Source organism: Dendrobates tinctorius, unplaced genomic scaffold (assembly GCF_039654945.1).
Source record: "Dendrobates tinctorius isolate UK_male_01 unplaced genomic scaffold, ASM3965494v1 ptg000078l, whole genome shotgun sequence".
Taxonomy (NCBI): domain Eukaryota; kingdom Metazoa; phylum Chordata; class Amphibia; order Anura; family Dendrobatidae; genus Dendrobates; species Dendrobates tinctorius.
Genome location: NW_027361746.1, coordinates 2692236 through 2717573, shown reverse-complemented (window position 1 = coordinate 2717573; position 25338 = coordinate 2692236). Strand labels below are relative to the sequence as shown.

The window sequence follows — 25338 nt, the reverse complement described above, 5'->3', positions numbered from 1 at the left end:
CATGTCCTCTTTGTAAGATGCACCCCCATTTTCCCCCCAAATTTTGGGGGAAAAAAGTACGTCTTACAAAGCGAAAAATACTGAAAGTGATCACAGTACAGTTATAGATGATGACTTACAGCTGACGTTCTTTCTGGTCAAGTCATTCACTTTTCCTGTCTTTTCCATCTGTCCCAGACCGACATGACAACTTCTTCCAGCCAGGACTCGGCTGCAGAGATTACAGCAAAGACACATTTTACGTCTCATATTTTCAGCACGGTCCCCAATGGGACTATTCCCAACCTGCACAAACTCCTCATCCTGCTGATATCCCAATGCTGAGCGGCTGCTGCCATATGTGTCCCTATTACTGCACCTTATACCCCAATGCTGAGCCGCTGCTGCCGTATGTGTCCCTATTACTGCACCTGATACCCCAATGCTGAGCTGCTGCTGCTATATGTGTCCCTATTACTGCACTTGCTGTGTGGTACTGGGTGCCCTCTAAATTCTAAAGAAACCCTCTAGAATGTAGCAATGCCATGTGCAAGTGCCCTAGAAAACAGTGCCCACATTTTGCCTCCTAGAAACCTAGAAAGTAATAGTGCCTTCTGTGTGTCCCTTTAACAATAAGTGCCCACTTTACATTTAATAATGTCCCGAGTCTCACCCTGTACAGTTCCCCTATACAGAGTATGATGCTCTCTTACACACAGTATAATACCCCCTCACTGTATAGTACCTCCCACACAGTATACTGACCCCTTAGTAGCCCCCAAACTGTTTGATGGTTTCAACATTGCATGATGGCCCCCTCAAGGTAATCTCAACATTGCATGATGGTCCCCTAGATAGTCCTCAATATAGTAAAATGCATTCCCCCATAGACCACCATATAGTATAATGTACTCCCCATACACCTCTATATAGTATAATGCACTCCTTATAGGTCTCTATAGTATAATGCACTCACATAGGCAGACTCTATATAGCATAATGCACCACCCATAGGCAGACTTTATTGTATAATGCACCCCCATAGATAAAAACTCTATATAGTATAATGCACTCTCCATAGGTGGACTCTATATTGTATAATGCACCCCCATAGGCAGACTCTATATTATAGTGCAGCCTCCATAGGCTGACTATAGTATAATGCAGCCTCCATTATCAGACTCTATAGTATAATGCCCCCCCATAGACAGACTCTAAATTGTATAATGCACTCCCCCATGAGCAGAATCTATATTGCATAATGCACTCTCCATAGGCAGACTCTATATTGTATAATGCACCCCCATAGAGAGACTCTATAATATAATGCACCCCCCATAGGCCGAATCTGTATAATATAAAGCACCCCCATAAAAAATAAATACATCCAATACTCACCTCTCCTCCTTGTTCCTCTACTGCTCTGAGAGCCTGGACATCTCCAGACAGCGGACGCAGATTAGTGCCCACTGTCAGTGTCTGCGTCAGGGACGTCAGATGCTGAGAAGGGAATGATGGCAAAGGGAGCTTGTTGTTCCCACTCTCATCAATGCGGCCAGCTGTATCGGCATCCAGCCGACACAGTTGAACTTGCGATGACTGGTGGGGGACCACTGCTGGCACCGGGGTTCCCCCCTGCTCAAGGGTCCCATAGTGGCCAGATGGCAGTGCAGGGGGATCGAGTCTCCCTGCTCTGCCGCAGAACGTAACTGTATAGGCGCTCTGTGCACGCCGATACAGTTACAGTAGCATAGCTCCAGGTGGGCCCCCTCAGAGCGCGAGGTCCAGGGCAACTGCCCACTCTGCCCCGGTAGCTACACTACTGATTAAATTGCTAAACTACATGAAATGAAGTGCAAATAAAATGTAGTCTTAACACTGAGCACTATAGCCTCGTACTGTGCACTGAGTGTCTACGGTAAGCGTCATGCACCCATGGATGTGGAAGTGAACATTTCCTTTTTTATGCTCAGGAAATTCCTATATTTATAAAAGCCATTTCCGACATTACTGATGCGTAATACCGAGTGGCTGAGGTCACTGCAACTAAGTGAAGCTGCTGTTAAGATTCATTAAAGGGGTTTTGCAGGCTTAGCGTTAAAGTTTGCAGACTTGTGAATCCTCACAGCACTCAAACTAAGTGCTGTCAGGATTCTCTGGTGCCGGCACCGGAAGCGGGTGGCTGCATGATTGTAAATATGCAATTTGCATGCTTTTGTTCACTAGTGATGAGCAAACATACTGGAATAAAGTGTTATCTGAGCATGCTCAGGTGCCAACCAAGTGCCTTCTGTCTGCTTGAAAAATATGTTCGAGACCCTGAGGCTGCATGTCTCACTGCTGTTCGTCAATAAACACCAGCGAGCAATGGCGGATCTTAATAGGGGCGGATGGGGCGGTCGCCCCGGGCCCAAGGTTTTTTGGGGGCCCAGGGGCAGGGGCGGGCTGGGCCGGGTGGCAGAGAGGCAAATGCCCCCCGGACTGCTCCCCCAGCACCTGTACAGGGCCGGCCGTGCCCTGTGCTGTGACGCCGCCGGCAGCAGACAGCCGCCCGCGTCACATTCTATGATGGGCCGGGAGCTGTGCACGGCGCACGGTGCACGGCCGTCACCTTGACGGCTGCTCAGCTCCGGCTCCCTCCGGCTGTACTTCCGGGTCAGATGTCGGGCGTGCGCGATGACGTCATCGTGCACGCGCCGACATGTCCCGGAGGATGCTGAAAGCAGAGGCGCTGCTGGGGAGCGAGCCGGCTGTGAGGTAAGTATGGGGAACTTTTTTTATTTTTTTTTATTTATAAAATGAATTAAATGGGGGAGGGGGTGAGTGGGGGCTGTACACAATGAAGGGGGGGTGACTGGGCCTGTATATGATGAAGGGGGGGTGACTGGGGCCTGTATATGATGAAGGGGGGGTGACTGGGGCCTGTATATGATGAAGGGGGGGTGACTGGGGGCTGTATATGATGAAGGGGGGGTGACTGGGGGCTGTATATGATGAAGGGGGGGTGACTGGGGGCTGTATATGATGAAGGGGGGGTGACTGGGGGCTGTATATGATGAAGGGGGGTGACTGGGGGCTGTATATGATGACGGGGGGTGATTGGGGGCTGTATATGATGACGGGGGGGTGACTGGGGGCTGTATATGATGAAGGGGGGTGACGGGGGTTGTACAGGATGAAGGGGGTGAGTGGGGGCTTCACAGGATGAAGGGGGGATGAGTGGGGGCTTCACATGATGAAGGGGGGTGAGTGGGGCTGCACATGATGAAGGGGGGGTGAGTGGGGCTGCATATGATGAAGGGGGGGTGAGTGGGGCTGCACATGATGAAGTGGGGGATAAGTGGGGCTGCACATGATGAAGTGGGGGATAAGGGGGACTGCACATGATGAATTAAGGGGTAAGTGGGACTGCACATGATGAATTAAGGGGTAAGTGGGACTGCACATGATGAATTAAGGGGTAAGTGGGACTGCACATGATGAATTAAGGGGTAAGTGGGACTGCACATGATGAATTGGGGGTAAGGGGAACTGCACATGATAAATTAAGGGGTAAGTGAGACTGAACATGATGAATTGGGGGTAAGAGGGACTGCACATGATGAATTGGGGGTAAGGGGGACTGCACATGATGAATTGGGGGTAAGGGGGACTGCACATGATGAATTGGGGGTAAGGGGCACTGCACATGAAGTGGGGGTAAGGGGGACTGCACATGATGTGGGGGTAAAATTAACTGCACATGATGATGGGGGAGTGGGGCTGCACATGAAGTTGGGGGGGAAGGGGACTGCACATGATAAAATGGAAGGGGGGATATGGGGCTGCAAATGATGAAGCGGCACTGCAGATGAAGTGAGTGGGTGATAGGGGACTGCAATGGATGAAGTAAGGGGACTTCAAATTAAAGTGGGGACATTAAAGTGGATCCCCTATGGCCAGGATCACGTTGGGCGATTTTGTGCGTATTGGCCGTAGGCCTACAGCTTATGTGCAACGTCTTTTTAGGCCATGTCCACACGTGGTGGAATGGTGGCGGGTTTTCCGTATGGACCCGCAGCAAACCAAGTGCTGCGGTCCGTACGGCTGTCAATTCCCGCACGGGGACCGCAGTGCTCAGATGGGAAGGGGGGTACAGGGGCCCAGGTTTTATGAACAGCCCCGGGCCCATAGTCCACTTAATCCGCCACTGCCAGCGAGACATACAGGCACAGGGACTCGAACATTTTTTTCGAGCACACCAATAACACTCGGTTAGCGCACAAGCATGCTCGGATAACACCTTATCCGGGCACATTTGCTCATTTCTAGCGGGCACGTGTCAACTAGACGTGTATGGCCTCACTCAATACAAGTGAACTGAGAGATGTCGGACACGTCTAGTCGGAATGTGGCTGTAAATATGCAGATTGCATCCTTGATCGCCTGTTCCTGATGTTGGCACCAAAGAAACCTGTCAGCATGCAGATGTCTTGCGCCCCAAGTCTCATTATTGCCTGCTTCCGGCTTCGACATCAGAGAATTATGACAGCATACAGAGTGCGCACTATGAGGTTTCACAAGTCTACAGTGACATACAGTGACTGCAGACTTTACAGCATTTATCCACAAGCCTGCACAACCCTTTTAAGTAGAGTTGTATGAGGAGCAATTCCTGATATAATGGCTCTGATCATAAGAGTGTCAGGACTCCGTTTCCACCATGCGTGCATTGTAGGTCAGTATTCTCAAGTGTGTTCCACACATTCATGGACTTTGACAGAAAACCTGTAGAAAAGTGTGGCCTAGTTGCCTTCATCCCTCACAATAAGGTAAAACTGCCTTTAGTGCATGTAGCAGTATAACACATGCAGGATCAATATCAGTACTTATACTTTGCAACTTGGCATTCACTTTTTATGAATGGGTGGTTCCACTTCATCTGCATTCTGCCAGAACTATAAGTGCTGGAATGTTCTCTCCTTTACTTCTCAGAACACATTTTACAATGGCTTGCCTGCCCTGAACGGGATACAAATTTCTTTATTATGCCCTTATTGAGAGACAGGACATCACAAAGACCCATTCCCCACCTATAATCCATCATTGTATCTGCTTCTAGATGCAAAATACACTTGAGACTAGAGACCGGACAAATCTAAGACACCCACACCCAGTGGTCGGCAATTTGGAGTGATTTTTTTAGGGGTGAAATTGCACAGAAAATATAATTTTTACATGGAGTGACCTGCAGATAGGACGTTATCACATTATCTATCAGAAAAGATCAGGGGATCGGAAAGTTCATGGATTATTTATATTCATATATAAAATAAAAAACCCTCTTGATATCCAGTATTAAATGTGTCTGTAAGGTGCCCGAGGGAGGTAGTCGTGGGCGAGCTGCTGCTCCTAGACGCTCTGGCATGATGCAGGAAAATCCTGTCCCTGACCCAGTGTGCTGTCATATGTGGGATGCATCACGCTCACTTGTGGACCTTAGGCCTCCGTTGACTCCAGGCTTCCGTCTTCACGAACCACCGGACACAATCTAGGGAAAACCAAGTGCTTTTCAACAGTCAAATTTTTACTGAACAGTTCACAGTTATTACAGTGGAGCATGTGGGATAGAGTACAATAGGTTACAGCCTTTCCCTCAGGTACCGGATATAACTTTAGCCCTAATACTCATTCCCAATAGAGTATCCCTTTTCCTGCTTTCTCCACTACCTCTAGGGATCCCTCTCCACCGTTGGCAGTGCACCCAGATTCCATTATCCTCCGCATTTGAGGATCCATGTCCATCTTCTCCTGCAGTCCTGCAGGTGCAATGTAGCCGATGGCCCCAGCATCAATCCCAAGGTCTTGGGCCTCTGGATCCGCATGGAGGAGTTGTTTGACAATCCACTGCTCCAAGTAATAGGCCCATGTTGGCCCTAGCAGCCCACTGCACTTTAGTCCTAGCCACCGATAACCAGGGAGTCCCTCTTCCTTTTATTAACACTCTTCCCCTCCCACCTGTGGGCTTGTACCTAACATTAACTATTACTTACCTCCTACCGTATAATACTAATAATCCTTGCTTCCCTTTATCTATAAACACTTATCTTTATACACTATCATGGGGTTTCCACATTTGCCTCACTATTCTACACATTACCATAACATATTCCATAGGGTTTATACACATTAAATGCATAAAAGGCATATCACTGTTCACGTTACACACATGCATATGGCGGTTGTCTTCAGGGTAGGGATGGGTAAGACAGTCAACATCCTTACATGTCACCAACAAAAATGTTCTGCCAGAGAAAACAGCAAGAAGAATGTGGAAAAGTCATCATCAAATGTAGCAAATATATTATTTAAAGAGTATATGTCACTAGGTTTTTGCTGCCAGCAATATAAAGTTTGGACACAGACAATGATTCTAGTGCTGGATAACTTACTAGGCTTCTTGCTGTAGTTTTGATAACACTCTGAGTTATCTGCTGATAGTTTTCTCTATAATAAGCTCCGGATATGTAGTCTTTGATAGTTATGAGCTCTGGCCATCCATGCTCCCACCGATTGTAAACTTTCTGCCTATGCACAGTATACATAGCTGTCAATTAATGACATGATTTAAGACAGAGCTCACCAATGAGAAGAGTAGCAGAGCTGCAGCAGATGAAATACTGATTTTAGCTAAAGTACAGTAACGCTTTGCCCCGTTTCTCACTGTACGGCATGCCTGTGCTTATTTTATAGATTCCATTCACGATGGATTGTGGAGCTAAGAAGAGATGTGTAGCCGACCTTGCACTGGATGCACAGATAGCCATGGGGGACAAAAGGTAATATTTTGTGCTGTATATGTTCTTGTTATGCAGAAATGGACCCACGCTTGATAAAAAGCAGTTCAGAGAAGTGGGGGACACACTCTACACACTCTTGTACTCTACGGCAGTGGTCCCCAACCTTTTTTGCACCAGGGACCGGTTTCAAGCAAGACCATTCTTCCATGGCCCGGCAGGGTGGGGATGGAGGTGTGGCAGGGGCGGGGCTTTGGTCATAAGGGGGCGGGGCTATGGACACTGTTGTAGTTTAGCAGTCCATACTTATAATTAAATAACTTTTATAATGTGACTCAACTCACCATAGGTTTTGAATGAGTGCTCCATCACCCCATTCTCCCCATCATTGCCTTCACCCCATCACTCCCTTCTCCCCATCATTGCCTTCACCCCATCACTCCCTTCTCCCCATCATTGCCTTCACCCCATCACTCCCCTCTCCCCATCACTGCCGTCTCCCCATCATTGCCTTCACCCCATCACTCCCTTCTCCCCATCATTGCCTTCACCCCATCACTCCCCTCTCCCCATCACTGCCGTCTCCCCATCATTGCCTTCACCCCATCACTCCCCTCTCCCCATCATTGCCTTCACCCCATCACTCCCCTCTCCCCATCACTGCTGTCTCCCCATCATTGCCTTCACCCCATCACTCCCCTCTCCCCATCATTGCCTTCACCCCATCACTCCCCTCTCCCCATCACTGCCGTCTCCCCATCATTGCCTTCACCCCATCACTGCTGTCTCTCCATCATTGCCTTCACCCCATCACTGCTGTCTCTCCATCATTGCCTTCACCCCATCACTCCCCTCATGGCCTTCTCCTCATGTCCCCATCTCCTCCAGGGCCAGGCTACACAAACACAGACCAACACACACACACACACACACACACACACACACACACCCCCATCTCCTCCAGGGCCAGGCTACACACACACACACACACACACACACACAGACAGACATACATACACACACACACCACCTCTCACCTGTCCGCAGCATCGCCCGCACTTCCTCGCTCTGACACAGCAGCGGCCGCGCTCCTCTCTGTGTCAGTCAGAGACAGGAAGCGCGGGCGGCGGGCAGGAAGCTGGACGGGTCCTTGCAGCTCCGCTCCTGCTATTCCCTCTTGTAGGCAGCGGAGCTGCTTGGATCGCTCCCTGGCCGCCGCTACACGTGAGGGAAGTCTAAGAATTGCTGCGCGCCGCCCCAGCCCCCGCTACGCCACTGACCGCCCCTGGCTCCCCTTGTGTCCGCGGACCGGCAAGGGCACTGCAGCGGCCCAGTGCTGGGCCGCGGACCGGCGGTTGGGGACCCCTGCTCTACGGTACTGTTGCTGCCGTTTTGTATCCCAGTCAGCATCTGGTGATGTTTCCTCAGGTGTCAGGACTCCCATATCCAAATCAATAGGCAGCTTGCCAGGCCTCGCTCTCATTAGGTAGGCTGGAGTGCAGTTGGTGGAATTCACAGGAATGCAGGAATGTGATTGTAGAGGTCTACCAGATCTGGCAACTACTCTGGCAACAGATTCCTCTCTTCCAAAGGCAAGGTCTTCAGTAGATCGATTACCACCTGATTCATCTTTTCACACGCCATTGGTCTGTGGATGGTACGGTGCTGTCCTGATCTTCTTGCAACCGTACAAGTTAAAGAATTCCTGGAACACTTCTGCCTCAAAGGCTGGACCTTGATCTGTAAGCACTCGCTCGGGATATCCGTGTGGTCTACAAAAGTGTTGCTGGAATGCTCTGGCTGCTGTCCTGGCTGTTTGATCCTTGACAGGCACGACTACCAGGAATCTCGAGTAGTGGTCAACGATGGTAAGAGCATAAATGTAGCCTGAACGGCCTGGAACCAGCTTCACATGGTCCAGGGCTACCAACTCGAGTGGTTGTTTGGTTATTATTGGCTGCAAAGGAGCTCGCTGGCTGTAACGGTCCTTTCTGCGCAGGTTGCATTGTCCACACTCCCGGCACCAATTTTCAATGGCTTTCCTCATACCAGCCCAGTAGAATCTCTCTCGGAGCAAGGCCTCAAACTTTTTCCATCCGAAGTGTCCAGCTCTATTGTGGTATGGATCCAAGACCTTTGATGCCTCCCTCTTTGGGACTACCACTTGCCAGACCAACTCATGAGTGCGGGCATTGATACTCCTCCGACACAGCTTTCCTTCATAGATGAACAGCCGGCCTCTTTCCTTCCACAACTGCTGGGTTTCTTCAGGAGCATCTGGATCCGGCGTGAGTCAGCTTGTGACAGTAGCTCCTTTACCAGGCGGACTGCGGGGTCGCTATCCTGCATTTCTGCCCAGTCATGATGAGGCAATGGATTTAGGGTGGCCTCTTTCACGATTGACCGTCTGTTTCTCACTCCTTGGGCCGCAATTGGATGGTGGAAGGCAGGTAACTCTATTTCATCGAGTGCCTCAGGGTCTTCTCCTGCATCTGGCAGATTAGGCATTCTGGACAGCGCATCAGCATTGGCATTCTTGTGCCCCGCTCGGTACTTGATGGTGAATTCATAGTTATACAGCCGGGCCATCCATCGCTGCTCCAGTGCGCCTAATTTAGCATTTTCCAAGTGAGTCAACGGGTTGTTGTCCGTGAAGATGGTAAACTTGGCTGAAGCTAGGTAATGTTTGAATCGTTCAGTCACAGCCCAGACTATGGCGAGGAACTCCAGCTTGAAGGAACTGTAGTTGTCAGGGTTCCTTTCAGTGGGATGAATCTTCCTTCTGGCGTAGGAGATCACTCTTTCTTTGCCATTCTGTACCTGTGACAGTACTGCTCCCAGTCCCACGTTGCTGGCATCAGTATACAACACAAATGGTTGGTCATAATCTGGGAAGGCCAGAACTTCATCTCCTGTGAGAGCCATCTTCAGTCGAGTGAAGGACCTCTCCAGTTGCTCATTCCATTCAAATGTAGGACTCTTCTTCCTGGCTTTCTTGGGCTGGCCCACCAGAAGATTTTGCATAGGCGTGGCTATCTCAGTGAAGCCTTTGATGATCCCTCGGTAGTAGCCTACCAACCCAAGGAATTGACGTACCTCATGCTGGGCTTTTGACAGTCTCGGATGACAGTGACTTTGTCAGGATCCGGTGCCACACCTTCTGCACTCACTACATGACCAAGGTACTGTACCTTGGGCTTCAGGAGGTGGCATTTGGATGGCTTCACTTTCAGGCCAAAGTTGGACAAGGCTTCAAACACCTCAGCCAGGTGCTTCAGATGGTCTTCATAAGTCTTGGAGAAAACAAAGACATCATCAAGGTATAACAGAACTGTCTCGAAGTTCTTGTGTCCAAGACAGCACTCCAGTAGCTGTTGAAATGTCCCTGGGGCGGTGCAGAGCCCGAACGGCATGTAGTTGAACTCGCAGAGACCCATTGGGGTGGTAAAAGCTGTTTTCTCCTTGTCTGCCTCTGCCACGGGAACTTGCCAATACCCACTAGTGAGATCCAAGGTGGAAAAATAGTTAGCAGTTTTAAGTGCGGCTAATGACTCCTCAATTCTGGGTAATGGGTAGGCATCCTTATGTGTAATGCTGTTAATTTTTCTGTAATCAACACATATTCTCATGGTACCATCTTTGTTTTTCACAAAGACTATTGGAGCTGCCCAGGGGCTACAACTGTCTCTGATCACCCCAGCCTCCTTCATTTCCCGCAACATACTTTTGGCACATTGATATTGTGTTGGGGGTATAGGCCGATACCTTTCTTTAATGGGTGGATGATCTCCAGTGGGGATATGGTTTTGAACCCCTTTTGCCTTCCCAAAGTCTAGAGGGTGTTTACTGAATACCCGGTCATACTCCTGAGTCACTCGGTAAACTCCACTCTTTAGGCATGAAGGGGTGGAGTCAGTTCCCACATGCATCTGCTGACACCACTCCTCCAGCTGCTTTACAGAGCCATTGTCCCCTGCCTGGTCGGACGAGACCAAGGGCTTTGCTGTCTGTATTGCGTTGTTACTGACAGTAAGCAGCTTAGCAACTGTGGCATACCAAGGTATTGTGGCCTCCTCTTCCCCACAATTCAAGAGGCATACAGGTACTCTCCCGTTGCGGACATCAACTACCCCGCTGGCTGTCAGGACAGTGGGCCTGCTATCAGAGTACACTGGCTCTACCAATGCTTGGTAATCTTTTCCTATGAGGCCAATGGCTGTCCGACACCAAATTAACATTTCACATCTCGGGGGTATCGCAATGGGGAAAGAATCACTCACTCTGACGCTGCCAATTTCTCCGCCAGACAGTTCTACCTGCTGTCTTTGCATCAGGGCCTTGATCTCCTTCTGCAGGACTCGTTGTTCACTGGAACCAGCAGTCTCAGCCACCTGTTGCAACCAAACAATAACCTCGGCAAGACAATTTTTAATCACATTAGTACCTGGGGTCATCATTGGGTTACATTCTCGTCGATCAATGTCTACAACTATCAGACCTTGAGATTTTAACTCTACCAGCCCCACTTTAATAGTAATCTCTTTTACATCCTACTTGCGGCAAAGACTGACCATTGCTGGCAACTACTATCAGTTCATCACTTGGGCCACGGGTAAGTTCAAAGTCAGCCCAATACCGCTTGCAAAGGATATAGGGCATAGTTGTCACCTGAGAGCCAGTGTCCAGCAAAGCGTTGATGGGGATGCCGTCAATCACCACTGGGAGGATCAGTCACCCTCCAACGTACTTGGCTCGCCAGTTCTTTGGGCTTTGTGGTCCTACTTCTGGGGGTTGGCCCTCTGCCCCAGGGGTTGCTCGTTTAAGTACCAGAACCTTGGAATGTGGCCTGCCTTGTGGCAGTGACGACAGATGGGACGTCGGTCCAGGTCATAGCGATCATTGTCTCTCCCTCGGCGTGGCGGGATCCTCTTCTTCCGTAGCCATGGGACATCCTCTGGACTGGAGGCCAGCTGGATCTTCTCCTTTGATGACACCTGCAAGGACTGCACAGTTTTGGCAAGTGCAGCCATATTTTTGGTCAGCTCCTGGACCTGAAGACCAAGTTCGGCAGATGGGTCTTTGCCTAGAGTCAGTGCATCAGCCTCCACAGGGCTGAGAGGGAAAGATGCTGCTTCTTGATGGTATGTGATCGCTGGGCACCTAGGGGGCACTGGACGGCTGACATTTGGTTCATGCAGCACCCGGATAGCCCTGTCTTTGAAGTCTGCAAAGTCTAGGTCAGGATTCTGTAGGGCTATGATGCGCAGCTGTGCTCTGTGGGTACTGGATAGGAGTCCCTCAATAAATTGCTCCTTTAGCAGTCTGTCTCCATCTTTCACACTGTCTGGATCAATCTGCTTTATGGCTCGCAGCGCCTCCTGTAGGTTAAGAGCATAGTCCCGTATACTGTCCTGCACTCTTTGCTTACACCCAAAGAATCTCATCTTTATTTCAGCTGCAGTGCGGGTGTCAAAGTTGCTTTTTAGCTTCACCAGAATCTTTTTATCAGTCTCTTTATCAGTGTCCTGCCAGGCTTTTACTTCCCTCTGTCCTGCACCAGTTAGCTGCCCAATAAGGATGTTCACTTTTTGGTTTTCAGACAGAGGATACACCTCAAACAAATTGCACAGTCTCTCTTTGAATTCACTCAGGGTATGTGAATCACCTGAGTACTGCGGTAGCCAGGCCACTCCTGGTATATAAGGGCATGGACAGCGGCATCATGGGGACAGCTGTGGTGGGCGCTGATTGTTGTGGCGCTGTGGAGGCAGCGCTGGCTGCTGGATGCAGCGGCACTATGGGAGCCGAAGCTGCGCTGGGCCCTGCAGATTGTGGCGCTGTGGGGTTTGCAGTGGCGTCCGCCGCTGTGTATGCTCTTGCTTCAGACATTCTCTTCCCCCCCAGTTAACGTTTGGCCAGACCCTGGGTTGCGCTGGCTTACCGGCTGCCGCTCTGCCGGCTGGATGACCGGGGGACTGCAGGCCTCGGCTTCTCACTTCTCGCGCTCTGACCTCTTCCCGCGCGGTGCTTCACTTTTCACGCTTTCTGGCTGGCTCCGCCCACGATGGCCTGCCCCTTAGGCTTCCCGCGCGCGCCAAGCAGCGGGGTAATGGCGGCAATTGCTCAAAGAGTCTATGGCACACAACACAGTCTCTGGCACACAGGACCCGGGGGCACCGGGCTCCGTAAATCCTGTTCGTGACGCCAAGATGGGTCGCCCTCCCAGGGCTGTGGGGTACTCGGTACCGGGCCGGTATCTCAGAGGGAAGTGTCACAGTAGCGGTGACCCGGTCCGTGGCCCTGGGTGCCCATGTAACAGGGATTAAGTGATGGAATAAAGTTTATGAGTGAATGATTCGTGACGCCACCTGTGGTGTTCGGCAATGAAGATGTTAAGCCAACACTGCGGACAGATCCTCTGGGACGGATGGTGGGGTGCAGCCATGATGGTGTAGCCCTCCACAGGCAGGGCTGTAGTCCCAGGGCAGAGTAGATGAAGAGGGAAGGTGTTGAGGAAGAGGGTGTAGTGTTCGGCACAGAGATGTAGCAGTGCTGGAGAGGTTGCAAGAACAAGGCAAGGACACAACAGGGTGCAGTTTCTTTACCTTTACTTTGCTTGGCAAATGCAGTCCAGAGTCCAGATTACAGATGGCACAGGCACTGGTTAGCCTGGAAGCAACTCAGGAATCTCTCTATGCAGATGGGTTGTGTAGTCTCCTTCCTAGCGCTTAGTTTTAGGTACTTGCAGGACAGTGTTACACTGAAGTTCCACTTGCTTATTCTCTTTAGAACGCCCTCGTATGGCAGACAGCTGTAGCCTTTCTCTTCTGGCTCACACGTCGCTGTTGTGCCTCTGAGTCTTATGTGGGAATAGAGCATTTACAGCTTCCTATTCCTCCGGTTTCTGTTGCAGGACCATCAGTGTCCGTACAGCCTTGGAGACTGGGCTCCAGATCATGCGCTATAGCTGAGAATGAGCCTCAACTCTCTGCTCAATCTCCCAGCTCTTCTCCTCACGTCCACACACGTTGCCCTCCTCACACAAACTCCCCAATCTTCCTTTCTGGCCCCCAGAGAGTAGCTCCTCCCCCAGGTTTGGTTCAGAGCTCCCTCTGCTGATCTGGAATGGAAACTGTGTTGTGTGTTTTGGTTAACTGCTAGAGAGATCCCTTATTGCTTCCAAGCATGACATCACACTCCCTAGGAGGAAGGCAATGCCACTGTGGCGACCATACTCCTGGGGGCGCCAAAATTTCATTCACTCAAATCCACTGTGCTTCTAATGCAGAACGGAGTTATGGACGCAGCGCATATACGCTACTTCCGAAACGCTGCTGTTCCTGATCGTGTGCATGTAGCCTTAATCTTTGCTTTCCTTCAGAATGTACTATCCACTATAAAATGGGCCCCCTCTTCGCACACAATATCGTTTCTATGCAAATCTGTAAGCAGCTAGACCACCAGTCTGTTACTTTTCAAGTTGTATCTCTATCAGAATAATAACAGGAAACTGTCTCTGTATGTGTCAACATAACACCTCACATCAAAAGCTGCTCCCAGTTGTTAACCCTGTCTGTCTGCAGCTCACTGTTGCTGGGCAGAAAATGAATAAATCAACATTCAAAACATGCCAATGCATTACCGTATATAACCACCTCAAGATCTTCAAGGGAGAGTGTAGGTATCTTTAAAACTTCCAGATCCTTTGTGCTGTATCTTTATGCAACAGTTGTCTTATTGAAAAGAAAAACATAAAAATATTACTAAAAATTGGGAAAAATGTGTTTTTTTTAATGTTCTGCAATTTATGATGAGAGCAGTGTCACAATCTTCATGTATTTCATCTTTCCTATTTTTTTCCAGTTTTAACCAGATGGTTGTAAATTATAACAAGGACAAGTTCACCGTTACTGTGATGTTAAGGAACAACTGGGACAGCGCATATAACCCTACTGTAACCATGAAATACTCCCCAAATACTATACTAGCTGCCATAGAGGTAAACTGTTCCGATCATACTTGACAGCAAAAATATAGCTATATAAGTCCCCATTCACATCCACCTGTGTCTTTATAGTGTTAAGAGCTCCATGCTGCCGACAGTCACCACTAGAGGGAGCATGTGAGCCTACTGCATACAGTTTTATCATTGATTACAATGTAAACCAGTACGCAGTAAACTTGTAAGCTCCTACTAGCGGTGACTGCAGGCAGCATGGTCTATCTCCTAACTCTAACACAAAAAGAAAAGTGTTGGCTCATCTGCCTGGTTCTTCAGATCTTTGTAGATTATTTAAACTATAGTTTTAGCTGAAAACTCACTTCTCCCATGCTCAGACAGGGAATAGTGCAGAGAAAGACTCTGTGAGAATGAACTTGTGACAGACTCGGCTCCTGCTGAGTCGATTTTTTAGAGTGGACCCTCTGGGCCGTGGCACCCACCCACCTAGGGTGAGATGACCTTGTGAGGAACCACCCCCTGTACAGGGAGTGTCAGGGGCAAGACCAAGGGGGTGAGCCACCATGACAGCTGGGACCAGACGGCCGGCTCATGAAGAAACTAGTGCGTGTGGGTTCGGCAACAGGAACGAGCAGAGCAAGGTACAAGACAAGACACAGCGTGGTCACAGGGTTTCTTCATGAAGCGTGATCTCAGGGTTTATTCAGATACACAACATAAATACGAGGACACGGAGATACACGGCTGAGTGCGTGCAAGGGCACGCCAAGGTCCAAGACAGGGTACGTGCTAGGTGGCACGCCAGGGTCCAAGGCAGGGTTCAATGCAGGATGCGTGCTAGGAGACACGCCAGGGTACAAGGCAGGGTTCAATGCAGGATGTGCCTCACTGGCCAGCGCACACGGCTGCGGAACAAGCAGTGACACGACTGAGACACAGACAGGTGGGGTACTAGGCAAGGAAAAGGCAAAGCAAGGAACGGAACCTAGGCAGAAGCACAGCCGGGTACAGACAATACAGGAGAGTGTGTCAGGAGGCACAGCTGAGCACCAGACAGAGAACAGAGCTAGCAGCGGAGCGTAGGCCAAAGCCCAGAGCCGGGTCAAGGAAGAACCTTGAGACTAGTCTGGAAGTGTGCTAGAGAAGCACCATAGGTCAGAGCAGGAATGGTGTGTGCCAGGAGGCACAACAGAGCACCAGGCAGAGAACAGAGCTAGCAGCGGAGCGTAGGCCAAAGCCCAGAGCCGGGTAAAGGAAGAACCTTGAGACTAGCCTGGAAATGTGCTTGAGAAGCACCATAGGTCAGAAAGCAGGAATGGTGCGTGTACCAGGAGGCACAACAGAGCACCAGGCAGAGAACAGAGCTAGCAGCGGAGCGTAGGTGGAAGCCCAGAGCTGGGTCAAGGAAGAACCTTGATACTAGCCTGGAAATGTGCTTGAGAAGCACCATAGGTCAGAGAGCAGGAATGGTGCTTGTGCCAGGAGGCACAACAGAGCACCAGGCAGAATACAGAGCTAGCAAAGGCATAGGAAAGAAACGAGGCCAGAGACAAACAAGACATGAGACCAAGTACAGGACACTGGACGCAGACATGACTAAGGACAAACACAGGACACCAGACGAAGTACAAGCACTGAGCGAGTGCAAAGACGCACAACAGGGCAAAGTGCAGGGGCACGGAATACAGGGAGCAACCAAGCAGCCTAGCAGGGAAGCAACACAATAATCAGGCCCCGACCATAGGAAGGGGCGGTCTGATATAGGGCATTAGCACCTGCACTTCCGTGTCTGGACCAGGAGGGGACTTCCGGTTCAGATCCTCCAGGATCATAGAGAGGCTAGCTAGATCAGATTCTGCTGGACAAGAGAGAGGGTCACGTGATCAGGGCCTCGAGGACCATAGAGAGGACCACAGCAGGCAGAGCAGAGACGGTGCGCACACAGCAACGGCATGCAGCCATGATGAGTTACGCGTGCACAATAGCGATGGCGTATAGCCATGAGGTAGAGCACGAGTGCGCACCAGCAATGGCAGGCAGCCATGAGATGAGATGCGCGTGCACACTGCTCCAGGGGTCATGCAGTGTAACAGACATGAGGTGCGCGTGCCCACTGCTCCAGGGTTCATGCAGCATAACAGTCATGAGGTGCGCGTACACACTGCTCCAGGGATCATGCGGCGCAACAGACATGAGAGACCTCCGGGGCGCCTGCAGGACCCGACACTGGGGGCAATGCGGCATGGCAGGCATGAGAGCATGGATCATGCAGCGCAAGCAGCATGACAGAACTAGACTGATAAGTAATCACTTTCAGCATGGTGTTAAAGCACCACTCCAGCGTTTTCTTTTTTAATTTCATTGCCAGATTGGTATCACTGATGTATGTCCTCTGCCTCTAATAATGTACTTACCAGTCGCAGTCTTCTGCTCTTCCCGGTGCTGCGTCATTCACTTTACACCATCTCCAGACTGAACGGAAGTCAAAGCTAACGGTCGCAAGCTCTCAATATAAGTATATGAGAGCTTCGTTCTGGCTGTCATACACTTACTTTGAGAAGTGACTTCTGGTCCGCCCGGCAAACACTGGAGCGATCTGGCTTCTCACAACTAGAAGAAGAGGACTAGAGCAGCACCGAGAGCAGAAGAAGACAGTGGCTGGTTTGGTGATTATCAATAGAAGGAAGTAAAATAAAGTAATGGAGTTTATTACAAAAAAAATAATAACTTTATTAAGGCTGATCAATAGCTAAATGAAATGTTTAGTTACTCTTTAATTAAACACTAAATAAAGCAATATCACCCCCTAGTGGAGATATGGAAAAACTACTAGAATTCGGTTCTCATAGCACACCTATTACTGGACAATAGCCCATTGCAAACAAATATTTTTAAAGGGAATCCGTCAGCAGGTTTTTGCTACTCCATCTGAAAGCAGCACATTGTAGTCAAAGAGACCCTGAATCCAACGATGTGTCACTTTACTGGATGTGGTAGTCGTGATGCAATCAGAGTTCTTTGATGTAGTAGAGTTCAGAAAGTTGATCCGGCCCCCGTCACAGATTTCATTGTACAGAATGCTGATTTGGCCCCCATCACAGATTTTTGTGCACATTGTCTATTGACAGTAAAGACATTTGATAGTGTCATCTTCCTCACAGACTGCACAGCTTTCCTGTTCTCAACATGGCTGCTGACGGAGGAGCGTGTGACCAGACCTGTTCATCATTCTCCTCCAGTTGGGAAAGTGCTTTTTCATGTGAAGTGTTTTTCTATAGGAAGAGGTTGATGTATGGCCATTTGAAGAACAGGAGAGGAGTGCAGTCTGTGAGGAAGGCGGCACTAACAAGTGCAGCAGGAGAACCTGTCGTATCTATGTACTAGAAAGTGCAAGAAAATGATGTACCCAACATATTTGGTAAAATAAATATAAAGTAGAAAACCCCTGTTAAAGGACTTGTTACATCAGCTGAGTGCGCAAGTGTAAAAAATCATATTCACAAGAACCGCACTGTGGAGCCATTGACTATAACAGTCAGATGTTGTATTGTATTGGTGCATGAGCAAAGGTGAACAAGAGTAGCGGTAATCACCCTATAAACTCTATGATAATGAATCTACAAATATATATACGGTATAAAACAAAGAGTACCGTAAAACTTAACCTTTTATTGAACCTAGTAAAAAACACCTAATAGGTGCCAGGTATAGATAAAAACCAACAGACAATACATATGGCACATATAATCAAAAATGAAAAAATGTATAAAGTACCCACGGCAAAAACAGTGCAGGTAAAATATATTGGCAAGATCTCACCCACGGAACACAACGCTGGAGGAAGGGGAAAGTGAAATATGCAGAACCTATAATCTCACCTCGTTCCCCATGTAAAGGAGTCCTGCCCTAACAAGGGCAGTACCCAAGTGAAGCCCTCGTCATGTCAACCCTCAAAACTTTTCCTACGCGTTTCGGCTCCATTCAAAGGCTTTGTCAGAGGAATATATGATAGCTGGGGTGGGGGTAGGTTAGGGCACAAAATATAGGAACGGCCATGCAGTGGCAATAAGCCATATTAAGGGCATCTATAACTAAGCCTCAGTGGTGCCTGACAGCCTCTGGTCTATGTATCACTATCAGATTTAGTATTATTATGCTTATTTTTGATGGTCTTTATAAAAGGTAGACTTTCTCAGAAGTGTTATGCTGCCAAGTGAATACCTTTCATAAATCTGACCTAACGTAAGCATAGTTGTACTATGTCTGACCAGTTGTACTTCGTCTGATAGTCTATGGCTCCACGAGCAGTGTCATTACAGTTTTTGCAGTTTCAAGCTTCTGCTATCTTCTAGATTGTGCTGTGAACAGCCCATAAAATGGGTGACGGGATATGACAATACATACAGTTAGGTCCATATATATTTGGACAGAGACAACATTTTTCTAATTTTGGTTCTAGACATTACCACAATGAATTTTAAACAAAACAATTCAGATGCAGTTGAAGTTCAGACTTTCAGCTTTCATTTGAGGGTATCCACATTAAAATTGGCTGAAGGGTTTAGGAGTTTCAGCTCCTTAACATGTGCCACCCTGTTTTAAAGGGACCAAAAGTAATTGGACAATTGACTCCAAGGCTATTTCATGGACAAGTGTGGGCAATCCCTTCGTTATGTCATTCGCAATTAAGCAGATAAAAGGGCTGGAGTTGATTTGAGGTGTGGTGCTTGCATTTGGAAGGTTTTGCTGTGAAGGAAACATCGGTGAAAGGAGCTCTCCATGCAGGTGTAACAAGCCATCCTTTAGCTGCAAAAACAGAAAAAAACCCATCCGAGAAATTGCTACAACATTAGGAGTGGCAAAATCTACAGTTTGGTACATCCTGAGAAAGAAAGAAAGCACTGGTGAACTCATGAATGCAAAAAGACCTGGGCGCCCATGGAAGACAACAGTGGTGGATGATCGTAGAATAGTCTCCATGGTGAAGAGAAACCCCTTCACAACAGCCAACCAAGTGAACAACACTCTCCAGGAGGTAGGCGTATCAATATCCAAATCTACCATAAAGAGAAGACTGCATGAAAGTAAATACAGAGGGTTCACTGCACGGTGCAAGCCACTCATAAGCATCAAGAATAAAAAGGCTAGACTGGACTTTGCTAAAAAAACATCTAAAAAAGCCAGCACAGTTCTGGAAGAACATTCTTTGGACAGATGAAACCAAGATCAACCTCTACCAGAATGATGGAAAGAGAAAAGTATGGCGAAGGCGTGGTACAGCTCATGATCCAAAGCATACCACATCATCTGTAAAGCACGGCGGAGGCAGTGTGATGGCTTGGGCAGGCATCGCTGCCAGTGGCACTGGGTCACTAGTGTTTATTGATGATGTGACACAGGACAGAAGCAGCCGAATGAATTCTAAGGTATTCAGAGCTATACTGTGTGCTCAGATCCAGCCAAATGCAGCCAAACTGATTGGTCGTCATTTCATACTACAGATGGACAATGACCCAAAACATAAAGCCAAAGCAACCCAGGAGTTTATTAAAGCAAAGTAGTGAAATATTCTAGAATGGCCAAGTCAGTCGCCTGATCTCAACCCAATTCAGCATGCATTTCACTTGTTAAAGACTAAGCTTCAGACAGAAAGGCTCACAAACACACAGCAACTGAAAACCACCGCAGTGAAGGCCTGGCAAAGCATCAAAAAGGAGGAAACACAGCATCTGGTGATGTCCATGAGTTCAAGCCTTCAGGCAGTCATTGCCAACAAAGGGTTTTCAGCCAAGTACTAGAAATGAACATTTTATTTACAATTATTTAATCTGTCCAATTACTTTTGGTCCCTTTAAAAACAGGGTGGCACATGTTAAGGAGCTGAAACTCCTAAACCCTTCATCCAATTTTAATGTGGATACCCTCAAATGAAAGCTGAAAGTCTGAACTTCAACTGCATCTGAATTGTTTTGTGGTTTTCATTGTGGTAATGTCTGGAACCAAAATTAGAAAAATGTTGTCTCTGTCCAAATATATATGGACCTAACTGTAGCTAAAGTCTGCGGTCACTCTATGTGACTGCAGACTTGTGAATCCCCCTACTGTACTCAGCACTGAGACCGAGCAGACATGTGACCACAATTATGAGACATGCATATTCCCAGCCACTTTCCCACTAGACTTCGTGCTTGTCTAGTCAGAATGTGGCTGGGAGTATGCATATCGCAGCTGAGAATCCTCACAGCCCACGCTGTGTACGATACAAGTCTGCAGTCACATAAATTGACTTTAGTGATCAGCTTGGATAACCCCTTTAAGGTAACAAATAACTAAAATAAATGGAATTTTACTAATTTCCAAAAAGAAAAACTGTAGAATTTGAATTAACTGATGTTTTTCAGGGAAAAAATGTTTAAACATTTTTATTATGCAAAATATGTAATCATGGTCTCTTTTCTTTATAATAGGATAAGCCAAAAGTGAGTTGTGAGTCAGATATAGAGTTTGCTTGTAAAGTTGGATACCCCTTTCTAAAGAGGGAGGAATCGGTAAGTTATAGTCAATCACAATTTACTGTGTGCACAAGCCAATACAACAAAGCCATCATGTGCTGGGAAGGAGATGCGGAGAGCTGGAGGACGTGACAGGCTTCGAAATTGTTTCCTTTGGTCTAAAATGCAGAAGTATATATTTTGTGTCTTTTGCTATATTGGGTAGTCAGACCTGCCTAGATTATATCCTGCCCAAACACATGACTACTACATCAGCTCTCTCAATTGAAAGAATTTAGCTTGTTTTAACCAGACAATAGACTTTAGTCAACTTCGATTTGGGGAAAAAAATATTTTCTCCTTCGCCACATTGGGGGACACAGATACTGTGGGTGTATGCTTCTGCCGCTAGAAGGCTGACCCTAAGTGAAAAAAAGAGGTTAGCTCCTCCTCCGCCATATACACCCTCGCCCTTCTTGTGGGCGGAAATCAGTTTTTTGCTTAGTGTCCATGGAGGCACACGTCTGTTTTTTTCTCCAGACTTTTTTCATCTTTTTCCATGAAGATGTGACAGGGGCAACAGATCCTATTGAAAGGGTCCGATTTCCCCAAACCAACAACGGGCGAGCACGTGCGAGTGTCCCTCCATGTAACCTCTCCCGCGTCGTAGGAAAAACAATGCCGGACTTAGCCCTGACCACCCCTAGGTATTGAAACCATGGACTGTACAGAGGCACAAGACTAGCCCGTGTGGCCCAAACTGCTCCACCAATGCTTAGACTGCGGTGCTGCAAGGTGGCGGACGGTTCCTCTCCTAACCCTCTGAAGGGGTTAGATGAAGCTAGGGTGCCTGCACCGTCCTATTTTATCAAGGCCCCCTCACATACCTGCGCTCAGGCTGAAGAGGATCATCGGTGAGGAGAGGGTCTGGGAGGGCTCCTGCAAAGATCTCAGGGCGGAAGCCACCGGCCATGCAAGGCCGAGGGTGGCTGGATCCGTCAGGCGGCACCGAGCAGTTAGTGGCGCCATGTTTTTTGTGTACCATGCCCCCCCCCTGGTCGGGTAGGGGAAAAATTGAGGCCGCAGCTTCAGCCGGAGCTAGGCCGCGGCCGGAAGTCCCGCCCCTGGGGCCGCACGTTACTTCCGGGGGCCCGCCCCACACTGGGCGGCGGCGAAGAAATTTGGGCCCCGGCTTCGGAGCGCGGCTAGGCCGCAGAACGGAAGCACCGCCCCTAGAGCGGTTTTACATGCTGGCTCACTTCCACAGCTGGTGGCGCGCGATTTGAAGGAAGCAGCCAGGACGGGGGGGCGCAGGACTGGGTTAAGTGCTGCCCGAGAGGCCACGCTACAGGGAAAACGAGGTGCTACCTCCTCCCCACATCCCCAGCAGCGGACAGATACAGCATGTCCGAAAAAGCAAAGACGCACACGTTCTTTTACGCTGCATGCATCTCTTGTCAGGCTGCGTTTCTGTGGGCGCAGAGCAAGCGATTATGCGAAGCCTGCGAACCCAAACGCACCCAGGAGCCCTCCCCTGCGACTGTGACCAATGTGTCAAATCCCCCGGAGAGGGCCCTATCACTGTCACAGTCCATAACGTCGCTTATGAGAGCAATAGAGTCCCTTCAAGCTCCAGATAGGGGCAGGGACAATGCCTCGCCGGCCTTAGAGGGAACCTCCACCTCACAAAAGTCTCCGGCCTGCAGGGGCCACTCTCACTTCAGGCAGACCCGGAAGAAACAAATCCACACGGTGTCGCCCAGTCCACCCGGTGCCTTGGCATCCGTAAGCTCTGCTTCTCGCTCCCCTTCACCAGTGGTTGATAGCGAGCGGACCTCAGATTGCGACTCAGACGAGCCCCTTGACCTGGACACTCCAGGGTCACGTGAAACAGTGGACAGCCTCATAGAAGTCGTCAATCAGACCTGGGGATTGAGGATGATCCCGCAGCGGCTACAGGGCATAAAGTGGCATTAAGCGAGTGAAGCGCCCGCACAGAATTTTTTTCCTCTCACCCGGAGTTTGAGGACATAGTGCAGCGGCACAGAGAATGTCCAGACAGGCGTTTCTCGGGTCAAACGGCACTCGAAACAAGGTATCCGTTTGCTCCGGACCTCCGTAAAAGATGGATGGAATCCCAGATAGTGGATCCTCCATGATTTCGGCTGTCCACATCCCAGGCGTGGAAAATTGGGCAGCAGACTTTCTCAGCCAGCAGGATCTTGCGCCCGGAGAGTGGTCTCTACATCCCGAAGTCTTCCGGCAGATTTGTCAGCTGTGGGGAACTCCGGATGTGGACCTGATGGCGTCCAGAGTGAACGCAAAGGTGCCCACATATGTCACTCAGGCCAGGGACCCGCAGGCAATCGCTGTGGATGCGTTGGTTCTGCCATGGAACCAGTTTCGCCTCCCATATCTATTTCTCCCGCTGCCACTACTTCCGAGGGTCATCAAGAAGATCAAGACGGAAGGGGTTCCGGCGATTCTGCTGGCCCCAGACTGGCCCGTCGAGCGTGGTATGCAGATCTAATGCAGCTGCTCACCGACGTACCTTGGCGCCTGCCAGAGCGCCCAGATCTACTTTCTCAAGGGCCAATTTGCCACCCAAACTCAGAGGCCCTGTGTTTGACGGCATGGCCGTTGAATCTTGGATTCTAACCCAGGCAGGGTTCGGGAGCAAGGTGGTCTCTACAATGATTAGCGCCCGGAAGCCTGCTTCAGCACGAATTTACCACCACACCTGGAAGGTGTTCTTTGCTTGGTGTCGAGGCCGCGGTGTTTCTCTGCTGAGATTCTCGATCCCCAACATCTTGACTTTTCTCCAGTCGGGCCTAGACTCGGGCTTAGCCCCAAGTTCCCTCAGGAGACAAATATCGGCCTTTTCCGTCCTGTTCCAGCACAGAATTGCTACCAATCTGCACGTGAAGACTTTCATCCAGGGAGTCTCCCACTTGGTACCTCCCTATAAGGCGCCTATGGACGCTTGGGACCTTAACCTGGTCCTAAGTGTTCTGCAGGAAGCTCCATTTGAACGGCTTCAGGATATCTCCTTGAGGTACCTTTCCTGGAAAGTGGTGTTTTTAGAGGCCATCACTTCTATCAGGCGGGTTGCAGAACTGGCAGCCCTATCCTGCCAAGCCCCGTTCCTCACTTTCCATAAGGATAAGGTGGTGCTCAGACCAGCCCCTCCTTTTCTGCCGAAAGTTGGGTCCTCTTTTCACATTAATGAAGATGTTGTCTTGCCTTCATTTTGTCCAGCACCGGTGCACCGTGTGGAAAAGGCTCTTCACACGTTAGACCTGGTAAGAGCCCTCCGAAGGTACGTGTCGAGGACGGCGCCCTTTCGTCAGACGGACACGCTGTTCGTGCTCCCCAAAGGGCGCAGGAAGGGACTTGCTGCCTCAAAATCGACCATAGCCAGATGGATTCGTTTGACTATTCAGGAGTCCTACCGCATTAGAGGCACGCCAATTCCAGCAGGGATCAGAGCGCACTCTACTCGGACAGTGGGAGCAAGGCAGCAACCTGGTCCAGCCTGCACACATTTGCCAAACATTATAATATCCATGCTCAGGCCTCGGCAGATGCGAGCCTGGGTAGAAGGATTCTCCAAGCAGCGGTGGCGCACCTTTAAACAAGAGGTGCATGTAGCTTGGATCGGTGAGTCAATCTCCCACCTAGGGACTGCTTTAGGATGTCCCACAGTATCTGTGTCCCCAAATGAGCATCTCGGAGAAAAGGATTTTACGGTGAGTTATCACAAAAATCCATGTTTTACATGTTAGTGATTCTATAAAATTTCACTCTGCAATCTTCATTCTGTCATTCATTTACAGACCCCTGATATTCAGTTTGTAACCTGATCCAAAGTTTCACATTTTTCTTCTCTTGTTGGAATGTCCATCCCAGTAATATAGGTTGGATGTGAGCTGTGTTTGAGCTACTGTCTTCATTAGTCCATGTATCAGAACAGCTTCTATCCTGTATGTTCTTCTGCTCCATGCGCTTTCCTCCTTCTTTGTTTTTTCTGTCCTCTCTGAGACTGTAAATACTTAATCATAGAATCATAGAATCGTAGAGTTGGAAGGGACCTCCTGGGCCATGTGGTCCAACCCCCTGCTCAAAGCAGGAT

General features: G+C 49.2%; 1 protein-coding gene across 1 annotated transcript in view; it reads left to right on the top strand.

Moving 5' to 3' along the window:
• ITGA1 (integrin subunit alpha 1) overlaps nucleotides 1-25338 on the top strand; it is a 249680-nt gene that overhangs the window by 195631 nt on the left and 28711 nt on the right. The window contains exons 19-21 of the mRNA XM_073583398.1: nucleotides 6712-6797; nucleotides 14619-14754; nucleotides 21183-21263. Coding sequence (XP_073439499.1) covers nucleotides 6712-6797; nucleotides 14619-14754; nucleotides 21183-21263 — 303 coding nt within the window. The remainder of the gene's footprint in view (nucleotides 1-6711; nucleotides 6798-14618; nucleotides 14755-21182; nucleotides 21264-25338) is intronic.